A 17,612-nucleotide genomic window follows, 5' to 3' on the forward strand; every position below is an offset into this window, starting at 1 on the left:
GTCCGCAGTCGTGCACAGGGTATGCAACGGTTGCACTCCAAATCCACTACTGCACACCAAGATCGGCAATCCAGTGAACCGCTGCGAGAAGCAGGTTTATGTTGGGATATTCTTGCAAGTCTTCCACAGAGACCTCTAATCACCGGTACTCCGTACTTACTGTTCTTGCTTGATCCCACAACCTGATTCGTAGACATGGTTGCTGGACATTTGAATCGAACCCTACAACGGACGGCGAGGCTCCAACCTGCAAAGATGGACTTGAAGGCTCGCAGGGTCAGGGTTGTAACCTAGAATTTCCCTGCTTGGTTAGGGGATGAGGCAGCGGATTGCACAGCCAATAAAATCTCCACATGTTCAAACTTTCCCGCTAACCTTGTTAACAGCTGGGCCACTCTATGTACTTTTAGGGTTTGGCGGCTTGGCCCGCTGCCTTCTCCCCCATGTTGTGAATCCCCTCTGATAGGGCTGTCTTGGACCTCCGATTCTGACCATGAGGCGCGAGGCAATCCACATGTGAATTTCCCCTCTTTGCTGACAATAGTCTCCGACCGTACGCTAGGCTCAATTGGGCAGTACGTAGATACTCGTAATTAACTGAATCGGACTTGTGCGTCCGCAGCTCTGGTGCTTGCGCTCTATACTCGTACGGAGGATCGTGCGATGAAAACATTGCTCAGGTAATCCCCCGTTTATTGCCGACGAGTAAACTTGCATCTGGCGATCCCTTATTTCAGCGTTTTGTGTTCTTCGTACCGACTAGTATTGGGCATCTCCCAGCAACCGGTTGTTCCCTGTGCGCCGAAGCTCATTTGCGCGACGGCCTCTGAATCGTTTGTCTCGAATACCCGAAGACGAATTCGATTCCTCCTGTCCTCCATCCGACTGAACACCTAACCGCGACCGTGACGATCGCTGGAATGGCTGCTATCCTCCAGTGAACTCCCTGTTTGGCCATGTCAGGCTGTTCAGCGCCGAAAGCCTTCGCTGCATGACTAACTGCCATCTTGAAATGTGGTTGACCAGGACCACGAACGAAAATGAAGAGTGCCTGATGGCGTCGCTGCGTGAAACAATGAGCTGAGATCCACTCCTTATCGTCTTCGCTTGTCAAGGGGTCGTCACTGTTGAGTAAAATGGCAACCTCCAGCGCGCAAGCTCGCGACACGCCTACGCCAACTTCCAATGTTGGATTGGCCTCGCCGACGCTGGCTTCAAGATCATCAACCCTCGGTATTTCCACCTTGAAACCAGGTCCCCAGTCGCGATCCGGGCTTCGACGCGCGCATACCGCCAATCCGCCCGGCATGCCCGACCGCAACAACCGTATTGCAACGGAACGCTCACGGAAAGATAAAGCGACTTCACCACTGCGGTTTCACACCAGCGCCGAGGCCTTGCACCAACGGTCTTTGAAGACCGCTACCAAGCCACCGACGCGTCCAGAAGCGGCTGTGACAGGAGCACGCGGTGATAATCATTTCACCGTTGCTAACGTGGGAAACAATGGAAAACTCTATCTCAGGTATTAGGTTTCTGAGGATGAGTGCCAGACAAGATAAGCTCACATGTAACGATTGACTTTACAGGCCAATGCTGGATCTACCGCCCCGGAGACTTCGATCTCCGGCTGCAGCTGATTTTTCCTACTCGATGACAAGAAGTGATGCCAATCTGCGACAACTTTCACAGTCCGGGGCCGGGTCAGATGTAAGGCATAGTATTTGGTCATCATCAGAGTTTTCCGAGTTGCGTCCACATCGTCGATCTGATCAGCGCCTTGATGCAAGTCGTCTGAAAAAAGCGCATTCTTTCTCGACAATATCTGACCATGACACGTCGCCATCGCCAGCACCTGAGGATGGGTTTCGCGTCGTGATTGATCGGTTCCATGGTAAAAATGGCCAAGAAACATCCAGCGTGCAGTCGATCCCGGCTCTAAAAGTGCCCATTCCGCACTTCAGGCTTGGTGTACCTCAGTTCAACCCGGACGGCACACCGGTATTACGCAGTTCCGTATACACTACCACCACCACAATGGAAGATATCCGCCCCGATCCTCCTTCTCGGATACCGACGACCTACGACGGACCGGAACTATTGCATCCTTTACGCGCATTCTCGGGTGCCATGTCATCGTTTTCTGGCTTGGCTCCGGCCACGGACATGTCGAAACAGTCTCTCCCTCAACAATCCGACATCTACAATCTTGAGTTTCCCATCGAGCCCTCTCTCTTTGACTCGCTGGCGAAAGAAAGTAATGATCCGTCTCAGGTTCGATATTTCCCAGGCACAAATGAGATCAGCGCAGCCACTCCGGCGCGCATTGTTGCACAGATCTCGTCCGAATCTTTCATGGATTATGAACTCGTATCCGACTTTTTCTTGACATTCCGAGCGTACCTTTCCACGGCGGATCTACTGGCGTTGCTCATGGCACGACTCGAATGGGCAATCAGCCGACCGCAGGATGATGGCAGAATCATACGGATCCGAACCTTTGCGGCGTTGAGGCACTGGATCCTGAATTATTTCGAGGACGACTTCGTGCTCGATCGCCACCTGCGAATCCTGTTCTGCGAGAAACTAAATGCGCTATATCAAAGAGTCAAATCTCGAAAGTTGGCGTCTGCGAGCGACATCAAGATTTTGGCGGACTTAAAGCGTTGCTGGCATGGGCGATGTGTGCTGTACTGGGATTGTCCCGATTACGTCAATCCAGATAGCCCCATCTATCCAGGAGGCGTGGCTGGTAGCAGGGACATTGTCAAGACAACGTTGAGTGAAGCCAACATGGGCCATTCCGATGTTATCCCGGGTGCTGGGCTCGGACCTCCAAGAGTAGAGCATCCCAGATTCGTCTCAGTCGTAAGGGAAGAAAATGGCCTTTGTCGAAAATTGTCATCTGTGACAACGAAGGGGGCGACATTTTCTCCCAGTGACTGCGGCGACCAGCCGGTATCTTGCCCATTCACAAGGAGACGCTCCTCAGAGCCTTTGGAGACCTTGGAGGCACCACAACCCATACCCTTGCAACTGCTCCCGCATGGCCGAGCTGGGCTAACTCAGTCTGTTCGACGGTCTCCTGTCCACTCTCACAAGCGAAGTGGGAGCTTTTCGGACTCGCTTCGTGATGACCGAGCACCAGTTTTCCAGACTCGTCCCAACTCCCAAAGGCAGCTCTGGTTGCGGAGCTCGTCTGAAATCGAAAGTCTTATTTGGGGCAACTCATGTCGTCCAGTAGACCCAGCGGTGGATTTTATGGCGCCTCCATCACCACCGGGAACGCCTTTCTCGGATGACCCGCAAGATTCCCATGGACGGAGCATGTCCGAGGGTAACATCAAACCTCCGAATGGCACCCCCGGAGTGCGGACCATTATCGGCTCCATTCGACGAGCTTTGCATAGCAAACAGCCGCCAATGGCAGTGTTCAATCATTCCCGCATGAGCCCAACGTCCACAGGTAAAACCGCCGCCCTTCCCGCCAATGTCGCGTCCCGATCCGAATACTTCAGAGGGAAAAAGGCTAGCACTTCTCACAAGAGTCCCCTACGGATCGACTATCTTTCCGATCAAGTCATGTCAGATTATCGGGAGTTATTCGGCCTTGGCAGGAACGGCCTGGAGGCCAGACATGGCGAATCCGGGGGGGCTGAGGGCGAACCATCCCTGCCACATGAAACGAAAAAACAGAACCGCATTCCTAGTCAAATCACCGCGGGCAGCAAATCAATCGTCATCGTCGACGATACTGGCGGTCAGATGCCGTCGATAGCAGATGGAATTTCCGGGCCCTCTGGTATCGCAAATCAACCGACAAGTATGTCCGCGACAGGGACAGCGAAGCCATCCTCTTCATATAGCCATATTCGCTCTTCTATGATAGCTGATCTTTCGGGAGCCGAGAACGGGATCGCCTCGCGGTCATCAACCCCACGCCTCTCGACAGCCTCGTCGTTCGTCCGGGAGTCATCAAGCGAACGGCCTCGGTCTATCTCGAGTAGACTCCGGAAGTATGCGTCTTTTCACAGCGGGATATCTGGGGTGCTCTCAAATCAGAGGAATAGCGTTGCTGGTTCTGAGACGAATGACCTTTCGCAGGCATCAGAAAGATTCCTGGGTCGCATGCTCCGGCGGCGACCAGGAGGTGATCTTCGCAAGATCCAGAACGTTCGGGATCTCGAGTCTCGGTTGCGACCTCGGTCATTTGTCTCGGAAACAACCCTCAGTAATTCCGTCGCGTCCTCGGCTCATTACGGTCCAGGGTCGAGACTTTCCCGGGTTTCGCGAAGTCAAGTGCCCGGTAAATACGATCTCATCAACACGGATTCATTCCACCAGCTACGTCCGTCGCTTGAGGCGGCGGTGGCCGAATTTGCGCGTATTCCCGATGACGATGATGGCGGCGTCGAGACTACCCTGTTGAAACTCGAAGGCAAATGGAAGCCTCGTAGCACGCCAGCCGCGAACACTGAAACACAGTGTAACGCAGAGTCAGGCGATGACTCGCGTCACCGTGACGGAACGCGACCGTCTAGTCCTGTTGATGAGGGTAACCAGACAGCCAGGAATACAAAGACCACAGGTATATCGGAACGCAGAGAGGATGTAGAAACTCAGATCCACGTTCAGTCGGTCGTGGAGTCTGAGGATTCTCAATGGTCTGTCCCCCTCCTGGAGAGAGGTCTCAGTGATGAGTCGATGAGGTTACCCAAGGATAGGAGTTACAATCCATCCGATTTGGCTGCGCAGCAGAATTTGTTGCACAATTCCAGTCACGAGGGCCACAGTCAACGAGATTCCTCCCATCGATCAATTCAGGTGATCAGCGAGACAGAAAGCGTGCGCGGAGTTCCATCGGGGGCGGTAACGGATCCAGCAGGGTCGGAGTCTGAAGTTATGATTTCTCATCGGGATGCTCGTTCAAATCTGTCATCAGAGCTTTCGCTGGACAAGGTTGAGAAGGACGAGGTGTTTGAGAGCGACAGCGACGATGATCTCGCTGATGCGAAACTGGATCTGCCGCCGCATGCCCTTGTGCATCCACCCTCCCCTCCCATGACGATTCCGAAGACTTCGTCGGTCGGGCCATCCGCTGTCCCCGTGACTCCGGTTCATAATCGAGAAGACCTCCTCCTGACCCCCGGACCGTCTCCGGCTCGCCAAAGAGATCATGACCACATGCGGCAGCCAAGCGAACCGCGCACTGCTGTCAATAATGACCCCTATGCGCAGGACCCGTCGCCCCCGAGTCACATTCCATTTGTGCTGGCATATGACTCGCGTCTTTTGGCTCAGCAGCTGACACTTGTTGAGAAGTCTGCTCTGGACGAGATAGACTGGAGGGATTTGGTCGAAATGAAATGGAGCAATCAGTCTTCATCGGCGCGGAATTGGGCCCAGTTTCTTGCAGAACAAGAGCGCCGCGGAGTCGATCTGGTCATTGGACGTTTCAATTTGATGGTGAAATGGGTCCTCTCGGAGATTGTTCTCGCCGGCGACATTCAAGAACGCGCCCGGACAATCAGTCGATTCATCCATGTCGCGGCACATGCGAGAAGGATGTGCAATTACGCGACCCTGCTTCAAATAGTGATTGCGCTGACATCTAGCGACTGCACTCGCCTCCGCAAAACGTGGGCTCTAGTCAGTCCAGCTGACAAGCGCCTGTTGGAGAGCATGGAGCCATTGATTAAGCCAGTGCGCAATTTTCATGAACTCCGTGTTGAAATGGAAACGGCAAACATACAAAACGGCTGCATCCCGTTTGTCGGTAAGTGGTGACTTGATTGCTGTCCTCAATTATTTCCGATGTCTAATCACTTTAACGTGAAGGCCTTTATGTCCATGACCTTACGTACAATGCGCAAAAGCCATACTACGTGAACGGAACTCCCGACGGCAATACACTGGTCAACTTTGAGCGATACCGCACAACGGCCCGGATTGTCAAATGCCTTTTGCGTTTGATTGACGCGAGTAACAGATACACGTTGCAGCCCGTGTCGGGCGTGATAGAGCGATGTCTTTGGATTGGGTCTCTTCCGGATGATCAGATTCAGGCATTGAGCCAGAGTTTGGAGTGATGATTGTTTCTGATGTTTTCTTTTTCTTTGTCCATGCCCTCCTGATTTGACGCATCGAACACATATACCCATGAAGTTTGTGTCTTGTTTATTTTGATCAGCATTTTTTTTTTCCCTCTCTCGCTAGTTGTTATGATGATACAATTCCATTGCAGTTAGGAACCTTGTCAGGGTTAGGGTTAAGAGTTAACCTTGGTGTGTGAGGCATTTTTGGCTTAGACCCATTCTCACGTGACTTATGGAGTACAAGTCCTTCCACGTGATAACGCGGCGGCATAGTTCTGCCGGGTGGTAGTAATTCGGTGTTTTTAAGTCGGGCGAAACGTGAGGAAATGCATGCTAAACTTGTCTAATCAGCGAGATTACGGAGTACACTTGAATTGGTTGAGAACTCGAAGTTGAGCTCTCGGAGTCAGAGCTATGCATACTCCGTACTCTTGTTCTCATTTAAGCATTTTCAAATCAAGTGAAAAATTTACGTTTACTTACAAATCCATTTCGAGAACTTAATTAAGAACCATTCATATTCTCGCAAGCTTCCATCCTCTTGAACGGCTTGAACGAATTGTAACGAGATAGCCAGTCTGCCGAAGTTGTACATGTTGACTATGCCCCTGGTTGAGTGCTCTCCCGCTGGTTCTAACTTCTAATTACTGGGTTTTTAGAAAAAGAAGAGGGCCTGAGGACTCATCAGCGACTGTCGTCATATCGCAAACGGTCCCGCCTCGTTAAATGGACCGAGTGATAGCATAATCAGATCAAAGAGACCCCTCGAACGAACAAACCTCATCGATTACGTCCAACTTCCACAGGCGTCAGGACCGAACAAACAGAGCACGCACTCTCTTGGGCCGTGTCTACTGCGTGCCGGCTCGCATGGAGAATACTAAAATCCCGATCGCGGCTGCACCTTTGGTCGACGCCCCTCGATTAGGCTGTACACCGGTTTCGATTGTCCCGCGCCGAATCACTTACCCGCAAGCCACACGATGAATGAAGGAAACGGTCCATACGGGCATCCTGTAGGCTTTGACGAGGATGGCCGTTTCCCCGGATCCGAGCCGAGAAAGCAGAGACCACTTCCAGATGATCTTCCCAAGTCGTTGGACGATCGCCGGACGGTGCCCGAATATGCGGGAGAAACGGAGATGTACGACGGTTGGCAAGGTGCGCGGCTCGTTCACTCCCACGAGATTTCACTTGGTTGATGCAGGGTGGTAGTAGTGGGCTTGTATGACTGACGTTCCCTCTATGTAGGAAAAACACAGTTCTCGCCCATCACAGCCAAACCGCTGTCGTTCAACCTCGCTCTTGACGATCATACGCACGATGAAGAGTATGAGATGAGGGCGCGATATGGCCGGAGCTTCTATGACGAACCCGACGACACCACGGCCCGCATAGAGGACAGCGACGCTCGGTTGATGGAGATGCTCGCAGCTCAAGCGGCGCACCGGGAGTTGAATTATTCCCTAGGCGCGGACGAGGAGGACATCATTGCGGATGAGAAACTGTCGGAAGATGAAAAGCGAAACATTCTCCAAAGGAACCTCAACATGGCTGCTAGCAATGGTGATGTGGACCGGGTTCGAAAGTTGGTTTCTGGAAAGGCACAGAAATACGTGGATGTAAACAAACCAGACGAGGAGGGTACAGTGCCATTAATCTACGCTAGCTGCTTTGTGAGTGTGTACCGCGCGCTCCGTCAGAGAGAAAGAGCTCTTGGTTACTGACGGTGACTACCGCAGGGTCACCACGATGTTGTGGCTGCGCTCTTGGACGCTGGCGCATTCGTTGATTATCAGGATCGCAACCAGTGGACTGCGCTGATGTGGGCAATGACGAACCGACACAAGACCATTGCCAAACTTCTCCTAGATCATGGTGCGTCACCCGATATTAAGTCATCGTCTGGAGGCACTGCATTCGATTTCCTTCAGCCCGGAACGGATATCTCCCAGTATCTGCAAGAGAATGGGTACAATTTTGGCGCAAGTACGACCGAGAATGATTTCTATGATTCTGGCTTCGGTAGATTCGAGGAAGAGGTGGCTGAGACCGAGATGAAGCGCCGCATGATGATGGAAGAGAGTGCCATCAATCTGGAGGTGGATCTCTCCAGTTTGGGCCTGGATGAAAAAATGGAGGTTCGTTCGATCCAGGCCATTTGGGGTGGCTGTGATCTAACTGCATCTAGGACCCTGACGAGCTGGATGACGACCAACAGGAATTTGTTTGGGACAGGTGTCTGAATGACCAAATGTTTGTGTTCCAGGAGAGCGAGCTGGACAAGATATTGGATATCATCATCACCAATATGACGCCGCAGCGGTCACCGTCCCAGAAGCCTGTCCCCGCCAATCTCCTCTTCCTCAGTGCACGCTATGCCCACTATCATGCAAGCCCCGAGTTGCTGGAGAAACTACTCATGTGCGCCACAGACAAGATCAACGATGTAGTTGAACGACATCAGTGGGACATGACGATCTTGGCCTTTTGGATTTCCAATGCAACGCTCCTTCTCCATTATCTGAAAAAGGACCCCGGACTGATGGAGTCGACCGTCGAGTTTCAGCTGCATCTCGCTGAACTCATCAACGAAATTTTTATTTTGATCGTTCGCGATGCGGAGCGGCGCATGAACCGCGTCCTGGACACCGCCATGCTGGAACATGAGACGATTCCCGGCCTTGAGGATGTCACCTTCCAGAATGAGTGGAAGTTATTCAAACACAAAGCGAAACCCAAGGAAGAGTCATTCGAGAAACGTTTCCGACCACCATCGCCGAAACGGCGGGCCCAGATTTCTCCTCGCAACATCACTTCACTATTGTCGTCCACACTTTTTGTGCTTGATCTTTATGATGTACACTCAGTTATCACGACGCAGATTATTTCGCAACTTTTCTACTGGCTAGGAGCTGAGCTCTTCAACCGGATCATGCTTACCAAAAAATACCTGGCTCGAACCAAGGCGATGCAGATCCGCATGAATGTCTCGGCATTGGAAGACTGGGCGAGGGCCAACAATCGCGTGCCGGAGCACTATGAGAATGGCTCGATGACCGCGACTGGTGAATCAACGATGGAAGCGGCACGCAAACATTTAGCTCCCGTGATCCAATTACTGCAGTGGCTTCAATGTTTCTCATCGCTCGGTGATGACCATGAAGCCTTGATCACGACATTGATGCAGCTGCAACAATTAACGCCGACGCAGCTCCTGCAAGCCGTCAAGCATTATCGAGCCGAAGTCGGCGAGCGATCGCTGAGTAAGAATGCGATGAACTTCCTGATTGAACTTCAGCGCGATCCAGATCTACTACACCGTGAGCATCGCAAACTCAAAGAGGCCAGCGGAGCGGCGTCTGATACACCTTCCGGAAAAGGTTCCGACGCGCATCCAGAGTCTCAACAAGCGTGTGCTGCTGGAGAGTCCGCAACCACAGCTGGCTCCAAGGCAGACGCGGAAAAATCTGACGCATCAACGAAACCAACACCCGCTTCTCCTACCTCGCCTCAAGCACAAGTCCTTCCCGGATCATCCAGCACCAGCACTTCCGACGGAAGCTACCTGCTGGACCCCTCGCTCACGTTGCCCTTCACTCTTCCCACCAGCACAGACATGCTCGTCTCGTATGGCGCTGGCTTTGGTGGGACCAACCGAGAACGAGCCGGGAAATATATCCCCACGGTGCCGCCGGAGGTACTGAGTCGGTTCGATCGAGTTTGAAAAGAAAAGGTATACGTCAAAGTATTTTAGCTTTTTGAACGTTTAAGGTTGGGCCCGCCCTCCACTCCAGCATTCTGTCCGCCCTGGATTGTTCTTGGATGATGGTGCGTGCCGGAACAGCCATTTGAGGGTCTTTCGCTACCTGCCTGTAGCACTGACCGTCAATCGAAAAAATAGTACAGGCTGACCAAACTGCTCGTTACGATCCTGTTTTTCAACGGAATAAGCGTGCATAGTATTTGATAACTGACGTCTTAGAGTAAGTCAGGCTTATATGGGTACCTGGGAAGGAGGTAGTTGTTCATTGCCTGGATGAACATGGTGAAGACCTTGCATGTCTTCCGCGGCAAATCAGAATCCTTTGGGATTGCATGAAATAGTTGAATATTTTGTAAATTTTGCTATTCCGTCGAGGATGCCTGTCTATCAAACCAATAGAGCTGCCTGCAATGGGATATCCTGCTCTAGAGCATACGACATCTGAACGCCAACAACACCAAGTCCATGCCAGAAATCTCTCCTTTTCCACTCCCTAGCCGTAGCCTGCGCGACCTGATGACTCGACCAAACCAACTCGACCCTGAAGCACTCCGGTATGTTCAAGGAAAAAAAAAAAAAAAGGTAAGTAAAAAAACTAGGGAAAAAAGAAGTCATGTCGAAGTGTGAATCATCGACTGGAACTCGGAACGACTTGTGATTGACCGCCATGTTGAGGAGTGTGTGACGCTGGGGTAGGCGGTTGGGACGGCGACGGGGATTGTTGGAATGGTGGGGGAGGAGGCGGCGGTGGATGAGTGTCCTGCGACTTGCGCTTCCGGTCTGGTGTCTCTGTTTTGCTTTGGGATGATGAGAATGGTGTCTCCTGGTGGTGGTGTTTTCCTGTCGTCGAACCCTGTTGTGGTTGTGCCGGCGGGACCCAGTGGTGGAAATAGATGGACGACGATGATTGCTGTGCCTGTGACGCGGATCTCGGTGGTACCGTGTACGGGTGAATCTGCAATTCACTGCCGCCGGGACGTGATGCTGCCGGCGATTGAGAATGGTGCCCATACGGATTGGGCTGCTGCTGCTGCTGCGGAGGACTGGGTCGTGGTGGCGCCTGCGATGGCAGTGGTGGTAACGAGCCCGGCGCGGGTGGCACATGCGGCTGCGTGTACGAATGGGACGGCATCACCGGATTGTCTCCTCGTCCTTCCACAGGGGACCCAGAGACGGCGGGAGAAGCAAGTTGCCCCGATGGTCCTCGTCGATGTTGCGAAGGAGGTAATTGTTGTTGTTGTTGTTGAAGATGCTGAGATAGCGGGCTGCTCACGGAGTCTATGTCCGTTGGAGACCTCGATCCGCTGAGAGATGTGAAAATGAATGGCAACAAGTGCGGCGGAACGCCCGCTTGGATTGCTTCCCGAAGCATGGCCTGCTCAATCTTCCTCTGCTCCAGTCTTAAACTTTCCTGATGGGTGCGCTCCTCTTCCTGCCGCCGGCGGTCTTCCTCGACTCGCGCCCGCAGCCATTGTTGCATGGACTCTTCGGAATTGTGCCATTGACTTGGCGGAGGAGGTAGCTGTGAAGCTGACGACGACGACGGCCGGGGTTCCGATGCGGAGAAGGAGGACGAGTGACGAGGTCCATGTCGTGTATTGTCTGCTGGGTGGTCCATTGTAGACTTGGGTGAGGGCATGGAAACGGGAGGAGTCCGCAGGGACTTCTGCACAGAAGGTGATTCATGAAGGTTCTGGGTTCCGTTCTGCAATTGAGGTTTCATTGTAAGCAGCATTGTGCATTATCAATGGCGGGATGGCAGGTTGTAGATCAAATCCTCATTTCTCATATGCACGAAGCAGGCGACCCGCTCCATGCGCGCCTGAGACCAGCGATATGCAAGCTCGATGGGTAGTCGTTAGCGGAGCTGCAAGTAACTTTAATACTCGTAGGGAGCAGGGATAGCTTACTAACATCCAGAGAAATGGAAGTTGAAGGAGAAAGACGAAGATTCCTATGTATATGTACGTACAGTACTATTCGTCAATGCACAAAGAGCACATGTGAATGCAAGCACCAACCAGAAAGCAATTTCTGTCCAGACCGGGATAGCGCGAAGAAGAAAAAAAAAAGGAATCCTAAAAAGGGAAGTATATAGGACTCAATACTTACCCCTAAAGGGAAGCAGTAAAGGAGGCTTGACCTCTGGGACCAGCGGGGAATTTGTGGCTTGAAGATTGCCCTTCTGAGGCAAGTCACGACGTCAAGCTAACCGAATTCAGCAGTTGATCGTGTTGATCGTCTTGACAATCTCCGGTCTCCCAGATCTTTGCAGCATTACTTAATCAAGTTCAATTCCGGAGTACCAGATTGGGATGGACGAGTCGTGTAGGTATCCGAGAAGGGAAAATGAAAAGAACGGAATTCTGTACTCGTAGTTTCCTACGAGTAACTAAGTTATTTATTTTTATTCAATGCTGGAAAGACAGAACTGTACGAGTAACTAGTTGTATAAATGAAATAGGGTGTGATAACCTAAAGCAACCGTTTGTACGACTCAATACGAGTGAAGTCAAGGGTTGGAATGCACTGTTCGCGAATAACCAAAACTGGAAGCCAAAAGCTTCCTACGGAGTAATTTGCAACTAGATAAGCACTTATTTGCAGTTTCGCATGTTAATTTAACTAAGTTTGTGCCAATTTCCTCTCAGCCTCTGCACTGCGAAAATAGCCTGCGACTTGCGAGGAGCTTGTTCCAGCTCGAGGTGATCAATTACCCGATTTGGAACACACCATTCCTGATCGGGATGTCCTTTGGTAACCCGGGCTTAACTTATACAGGCCAGTTCCAACTCCCAAGTCCTGCTCCACGCCTTGGCCCTCGGGGCTTACCATCGAATGGCTCAATTCATATCATGACCGTCGAAATGACCCTCAAGAGTGAAATTCACTGACTCAGAAAACTGGCACATCTCCTATCTGTTCCATACGAGTCAACCTTATCAGAAACTGCGAAATCAAAATTGCCGGAGACAAACAGCCGCCCCAACCCCTTGCGCCTATATGTACGGAGTACATAGAGCTGTCAACTGTTGCGGCTCTTACTATCAATCGGGACTTCTCTGCATCTCGGCGGGCGCGACAACTACCTCCCAATAAACGTTACCCAGGAGTTGATGCGAGCTGATGACACCGCCCCGGAACGAGCGAGCAGTCTTGGGCCAGTTTATGATACGAGCCCTGCCGAGTTTGGCCTTCAAATGTCTTCTGTTTTTCTCAAGAATATTCTGAAGACTAGAGTATGAAAAAGAACTAGACAGATCCGAATCTATCTCGAAGCTATAACATGTAGTACGATCCATGCCCTGCCTGTGTCTTACAATCGAGAGGTGTCTTCTGTTAATTCCATACGAGAATCAAATGACAAGATTGATTGATTGTGACATGCAGAAATGTCGACAACGAGAGTATCGTGATTAAAAATACTATGTGATATTTAACCAAGCCGGGGGCACTCTGGCCAACTTTTCATACATGAAGAAATACCTATGTTCGATGTCTGAGGTGAAAAGGGGTATTATCCGGGCCGATCAACTTGTGAATCACTCTCTTTTTTCCTGCACTTGTTTCTCTGCGCATGTTTGTCCCACTGGCGAGGCTCTTCCTTCGACATCGTCCATCGCCGGCACTGAGACTGGCGTCACTGACTGTTCCAACGCTTCAATCGAGGCTTCTGGGTGTCTGACGCTCTTCCATTCAAGAAACAGAGAGCATATAAACGCCAGGCCAGACAACGGGATGGCCGAAATGAACACTTTTTGCAGAGCCTCGTTGTACACCCGCAACACGTTTGGTAACAGCTCGCTCGGAATCGTTTCCCGAAATTTCGTGGCCCCCATGGCAATTGCCGTCTCGAGGTTGACGCCGAACAGCTCGTTGCCCCAGCTGGAATGCCTGATATGGTTGGACAGAATGCTATTGCCAGCTGATATGAAGACCGCGCCACCGAGACTCTGAAAACAGGTGACCGCTGCCGTTGCAATGGGCACTTGCTCCAATGTCAGTACAGCCTGAACTGCGGTAAAACTCTGTTGAATGGCAATGCCGATCCCAGTTGCCGCGACGCACAGGTAAGCTGCCCATTGAACCGTGTCCGTTGTGGTCTCCAGAGTACTGATCAGGCCTGATCCCGCCGCTGCAATTGCACAGCCGATAATGGCGGGCGGCGTAAAGTATCCGATTTTGGAGACAAGGATTCCAGTTATCAAGCAAAACACACAGTTCGGGATGATATAAGGAAGTAAATCGACACCGGATCGGGCGACCGAAACCCCCTTGATCGCTTGGAACCACAACGGGAGGTAATACCCGTGGACAATTACGACGGCATAGATGAAGAAGCCAGAGAAACAGGCCGCCATGACCGTCCGTTTCATGAAAATTTCCGGAACAATCAACGCCCGTTCCTGACGGTATGCCTGCCATGCGATGAAAAGCAGAAGGGTAACGCCAAATCCGCAGAGTAGTCCGATGATTAGCTGATCCGACCAGGCATAACCTTCGTTGTTGTACTGTAAGGCAAGAAAGAGCATTGTAAAAGAGCCGAGTACGACTGTAGTCCCGAGAATATCGATTTCCCTGAGTCGGGAAAGGTAGCCCCCCTTGAACCCTGCGACGTTGGCTGGTTTGAACAGGAACAAAATGACCAAGAGTGTGACCGCTCCAACAGGGAGATTGATATAGAAACTGCAGGCTTGGTCAGCGTATGAATCAAATACACATGCTGACATCTAGTACTCACCACCACCTCCATGTCACCATTTCCGTGAAAACGCCTCCGAGCAACGGACCACCGGCCGCTCCAGCGCCATACCTGTAAACTAAGTGATTAGTTTCATGATAGTCTATGAGGCTTCGGTGTCATTACGTACATCGCTCCGATGGCCGCCATGTACATTGGTCGGCGCTGCAGCGGAACAGCATGGGCGATAACCGTGAAAGAGCCTGTTAAAATCCCAGCACTACCCCAACCGGCTATCGCTCTCCCAATAATCAGAGTCGTTGAATCTGGTGCCACACCGCAGATCAGGCTTCCGAGCTGAAACGCCACAACGGAATGGAGGAATGTCCATTTGACGTCGAAGAGCGTGAAAATTCGGCCATATGTCGGCTGCAAAGCGCAACCAGTGATTAGATACGACGACCCGTACCAGCCCACTTCCGAGACCGAGTGGAATTCATTGGTGATTGCAGGAATTGCCTAGAAAACAGTTGATTAGTAACGGAGCCGCTCGACTATGCCTTGCGCTGTTAATCACCGTTGTGATAATCGTTCGGTCCAGGGACACAAGGAGCACCGCGAGAGTTACTCCGAGAACTAGCAGCGCGAGAACTGTGGTACTGGGAGTCTCCGATTTCCCATCCTCACTTTCCGCTTTCTGTGATTGTTGATCGGGCAGTGACGTAGGTCGCGACTTCGGGCTGTCGAATCGGGGACCGTCATTGGCGTCGAGCACAGAATCGCGTTTACTGTTCGAATCATCATGCTCCTTGCTCACGTCAGGGAGACCGAACAAAACTCCAGCAAATCCATCCTCAATTTTCGAGTCCCTCTTGTTTGGTTCGTCTTTTTTGTCCTCTTTGACATCGTCACCGGGGATTTCCTCTAGAGCGTCGGCAAACCGTTCGCTAAGACGGCTTTCTTCCTCACTGACTACTTCCGGAACCGGAGACAAGTGTAATGATGCACTCATGCCGAAGGTACTATGCTGGACGGTAATGAAGCTACCGTCAATGAGTCTGAGTTCGGGCAGTATTAGCCGAGAAGGTCGGTTTATGGTTTGAATGCGTGGTTGAATAATCAAATTCACACCAGAAGTGTTGGCAGATAGAGTTATGTCATGGATTCGACAAATGCAGCACGAACAACATGGACAATTGGCTTATGCTCCGTGCAGAGAGGACAGTCTGCAGCCAGCCGGACGATGGTTTCACTGCTTCCTCCAAGATCTGCACGACAGAGAGGTACTTAAACGTTAACTTTCCCCAGTCTCCTTCAATAGCGGCGCCTAAGCTCGAAAGGAGGGCAACGAAAACGTGATGAAAGGGAGGAAAATCCTTACTTTGCATAATCGTTGCTTCCTACTCTGTACATGGCAAGATGGTCTCGATTGATGCATTCACAATGGAGAGTCCGACAATACAATGATGCTAGGAGAAGGCCAGGCCTTCTGCAGAATTGGAAACCATTCAAGGTACTCTATACTCCGTGCATTTTGCGAATATCAGATTATGCCTGACAACTCTGAAGACCTGGGGCTAATTCAAACGAAAAAGATTTAGAAGTGCAATAGTTCTCGCAAGGATTCTCGAAATAGTTCGTCCTCCCAGTGTCAGCTTCCAATCGCAAGATCCGTTGTAAGAATGGCGACAATATTGAAGATCGTACTCCGTACTGGAAACAGCAAAAAGATCATCAAAATCCAATCTTCAGCTGCAGCACCAGCCATAGATGTCTTGAATGGAGTACGGAGTACGGAGGGCTTCGGGGCTGACTACTCGAACAGTTGGTTGAGTTGTCTTGATTACAGTTCAAATCAGCGCAATCCATTGCAAGTTCCAAGGCAAGGATCACAGCATGATATATCATTTACATTTAACTAAATGAGTGAAAGCTTTCTACAAAGTCCTTGGAAGAGCGTGACAGAAGACAGAAGATTGAGGTCAGGTTGAGACGTGTCCAGCGAAGGACTTGGCCATAGGTTAAGAACCAAGAGCAATTCAATCAACCAATTGCATGCAGTTAACCTAATGAAAGTAAACTACCCTAGCCTGATTCGGCAATTAACTTTTCAATATCGATCTTCCCTCGCATCGGATCGACCCGATAGTCTGTATTAGGTTCTGTTTTAGCTCCAATACATACGAAGTCCAGAATCCAGGACATACGTGGAAGTTCAATCGCATTGGAGAAAGCAAGTTAAGGAACTTGGCTTAGCTGAATACTGTACGGAACACTCCGTACCTCGTTTTTCTTTACCCCGAGACTCCGGAACTGTGGAGCTCATCCCCCTGTATCGTCATGACAGGAAACGATACGGTACGGAGTATTTCCCATTATCATTAAGGTACCTACCCTGCTCAGATGCTGATGGCGTTCAATTTCGTCCTGCAGATGAGACATTCGGACATTCTACCAACAGCATGGACAGTTTATGACATGATAGGTACGGAGCACCTGGATCGAGTGATACGGGCATCACCGCTGGGGCTCTCTCGTCTCCTAATCCTTTGGAGCTGAAGGTCATGATTCACTCGTTCGACGGTCCCGACAGCACTTTTTGCCGATTGAACCATATTTCGCCTTGCTGGCGGATTGTACACTGCAAATAGTATCTGCAAGGTCCAGAACCATTGCAGGGATAAGCCTATTATCACCTTCGATGCCTCAAACACCTCATTTCTTGATGTATCAGCTGTTGAAGGTAGCATTTTCGGACGATACGGGGGCAAGATCATGGGCAAAGTTCTGCGCCATTGGGCTCGATCTGGTAATCCATCGGTGATAATCGTCACAGGAGCATGAAGGGCTCAAGGGGATGATATCTGGATACAGCTGGTAGACCTGGTGGATGCTTTGTTTTCACGCTGTTCTCAGTTGTAGGCATGCAGTTCGCACCACGCATAGTACAAGACGGGTCATCTTTGCCATGAATCATACTCTGTACTCTACTCCGTATTAGCGTCAAGAGAAACCTACTCAAATCGGGCACATTCAGTTGTTCGATCGTTTTAATAGTACTACGTCTACA

The 17,612-nt window shown here is 51.0% G+C and overlaps 5 protein-coding genes across 5 annotated transcripts; 3 read left to right on the forward strand and 2 right to left on the reverse strand.

Moving 5' to 3' along the window:
• Positions 1-1,136: 1,136 nt before the first annotated feature.
• On the forward strand, positions 1,137-6,089 carry VTN31DRAFT_1550 (uncharacterized protein; the record flags this gene model as incomplete). Its single annotated transcript, XM_069401620.1, has 3 exons — positions 1,137-1,525; positions 1,590-5,776; positions 5,839-6,089. The coding sequence occupies 3 exons, from the start codon at positions 1,137-1,139 to the stop codon at positions 6,087-6,089; spliced, it is 4,827 nt and encodes a 1,608-aa protein (XP_069264406.1).
• Positions 6,090-7,078: 989 nt separating this feature from the next.
• On the forward strand, positions 7,079-9,822 carry VTN31DRAFT_1551 (uncharacterized protein; the record flags this gene model as incomplete). The annotated part of the gene is made up of 4 exons (XM_069401621.1): positions 7,079-7,256; positions 7,347-7,771; positions 7,838-8,236; positions 8,287-9,822. The coding sequence occupies 4 exons, from the start codon at positions 7,079-7,081 to the stop codon at positions 9,820-9,822; spliced, it is 2,538 nt and encodes an 845-aa protein (XP_069264407.1).
• A 667-nt stretch (positions 9,823-10,489) lies between these two features.
• Positions 10,490-11,596, reverse strand: VTN31DRAFT_1552 (uncharacterized protein; the record flags this gene model as incomplete). The annotated part of the gene is made up of 1 exon (XM_069401622.1): positions 10,490-11,596. The coding sequence occupies one exon, from the start codon at positions 11,594-11,596 to the stop codon at positions 10,490-10,492; it is 1,107 nt and encodes a 368-aa protein (XP_069264408.1).
• Positions 11,597-13,403: 1,807 nt separating this feature from the next.
• VTN31DRAFT_1553 (uncharacterized protein) lies at positions 13,404-15,554 on the reverse strand (the record flags this gene model as incomplete). Its single annotated transcript, XM_069401623.1, has 4 exons — positions 13,404-14,547; positions 14,603-14,674; positions 14,733-15,061; positions 15,120-15,554. 4 exons carry the CDS (start codon positions 15,552-15,554, stop codon positions 13,404-13,406), a joined length of 1,980 nt encoding a protein of 659 aa, XP_069264409.1.
• A 670-nt stretch (positions 15,555-16,224) lies between these two features.
• On the forward strand, positions 16,225-16,533 carry VTN31DRAFT_1554 (uncharacterized protein; the record flags this gene model as incomplete). The annotated part of the gene is made up of 2 exons (XM_069401624.1): positions 16,225-16,424; positions 16,476-16,533. 2 exons carry the CDS (start codon positions 16,225-16,227, stop codon positions 16,531-16,533), a joined length of 258 nt encoding a protein of 85 aa, XP_069264410.1.
• Between the last annotated feature and the right edge of the window lie 1,079 nt (positions 16,534-17,612).

Source organism: Thermomyces dupontii (assembly GCF_041956625.1).
Source record: "Thermomyces dupontii strain NRRL 2155 unplaced genomic scaffold VTN31scaffold_1, whole genome shotgun sequence".
NCBI classification, from domain to species: Eukaryota; Fungi; Ascomycota; class Eurotiomycetes; order Eurotiales; family Trichocomaceae; genus Thermomyces; species Thermomyces dupontii.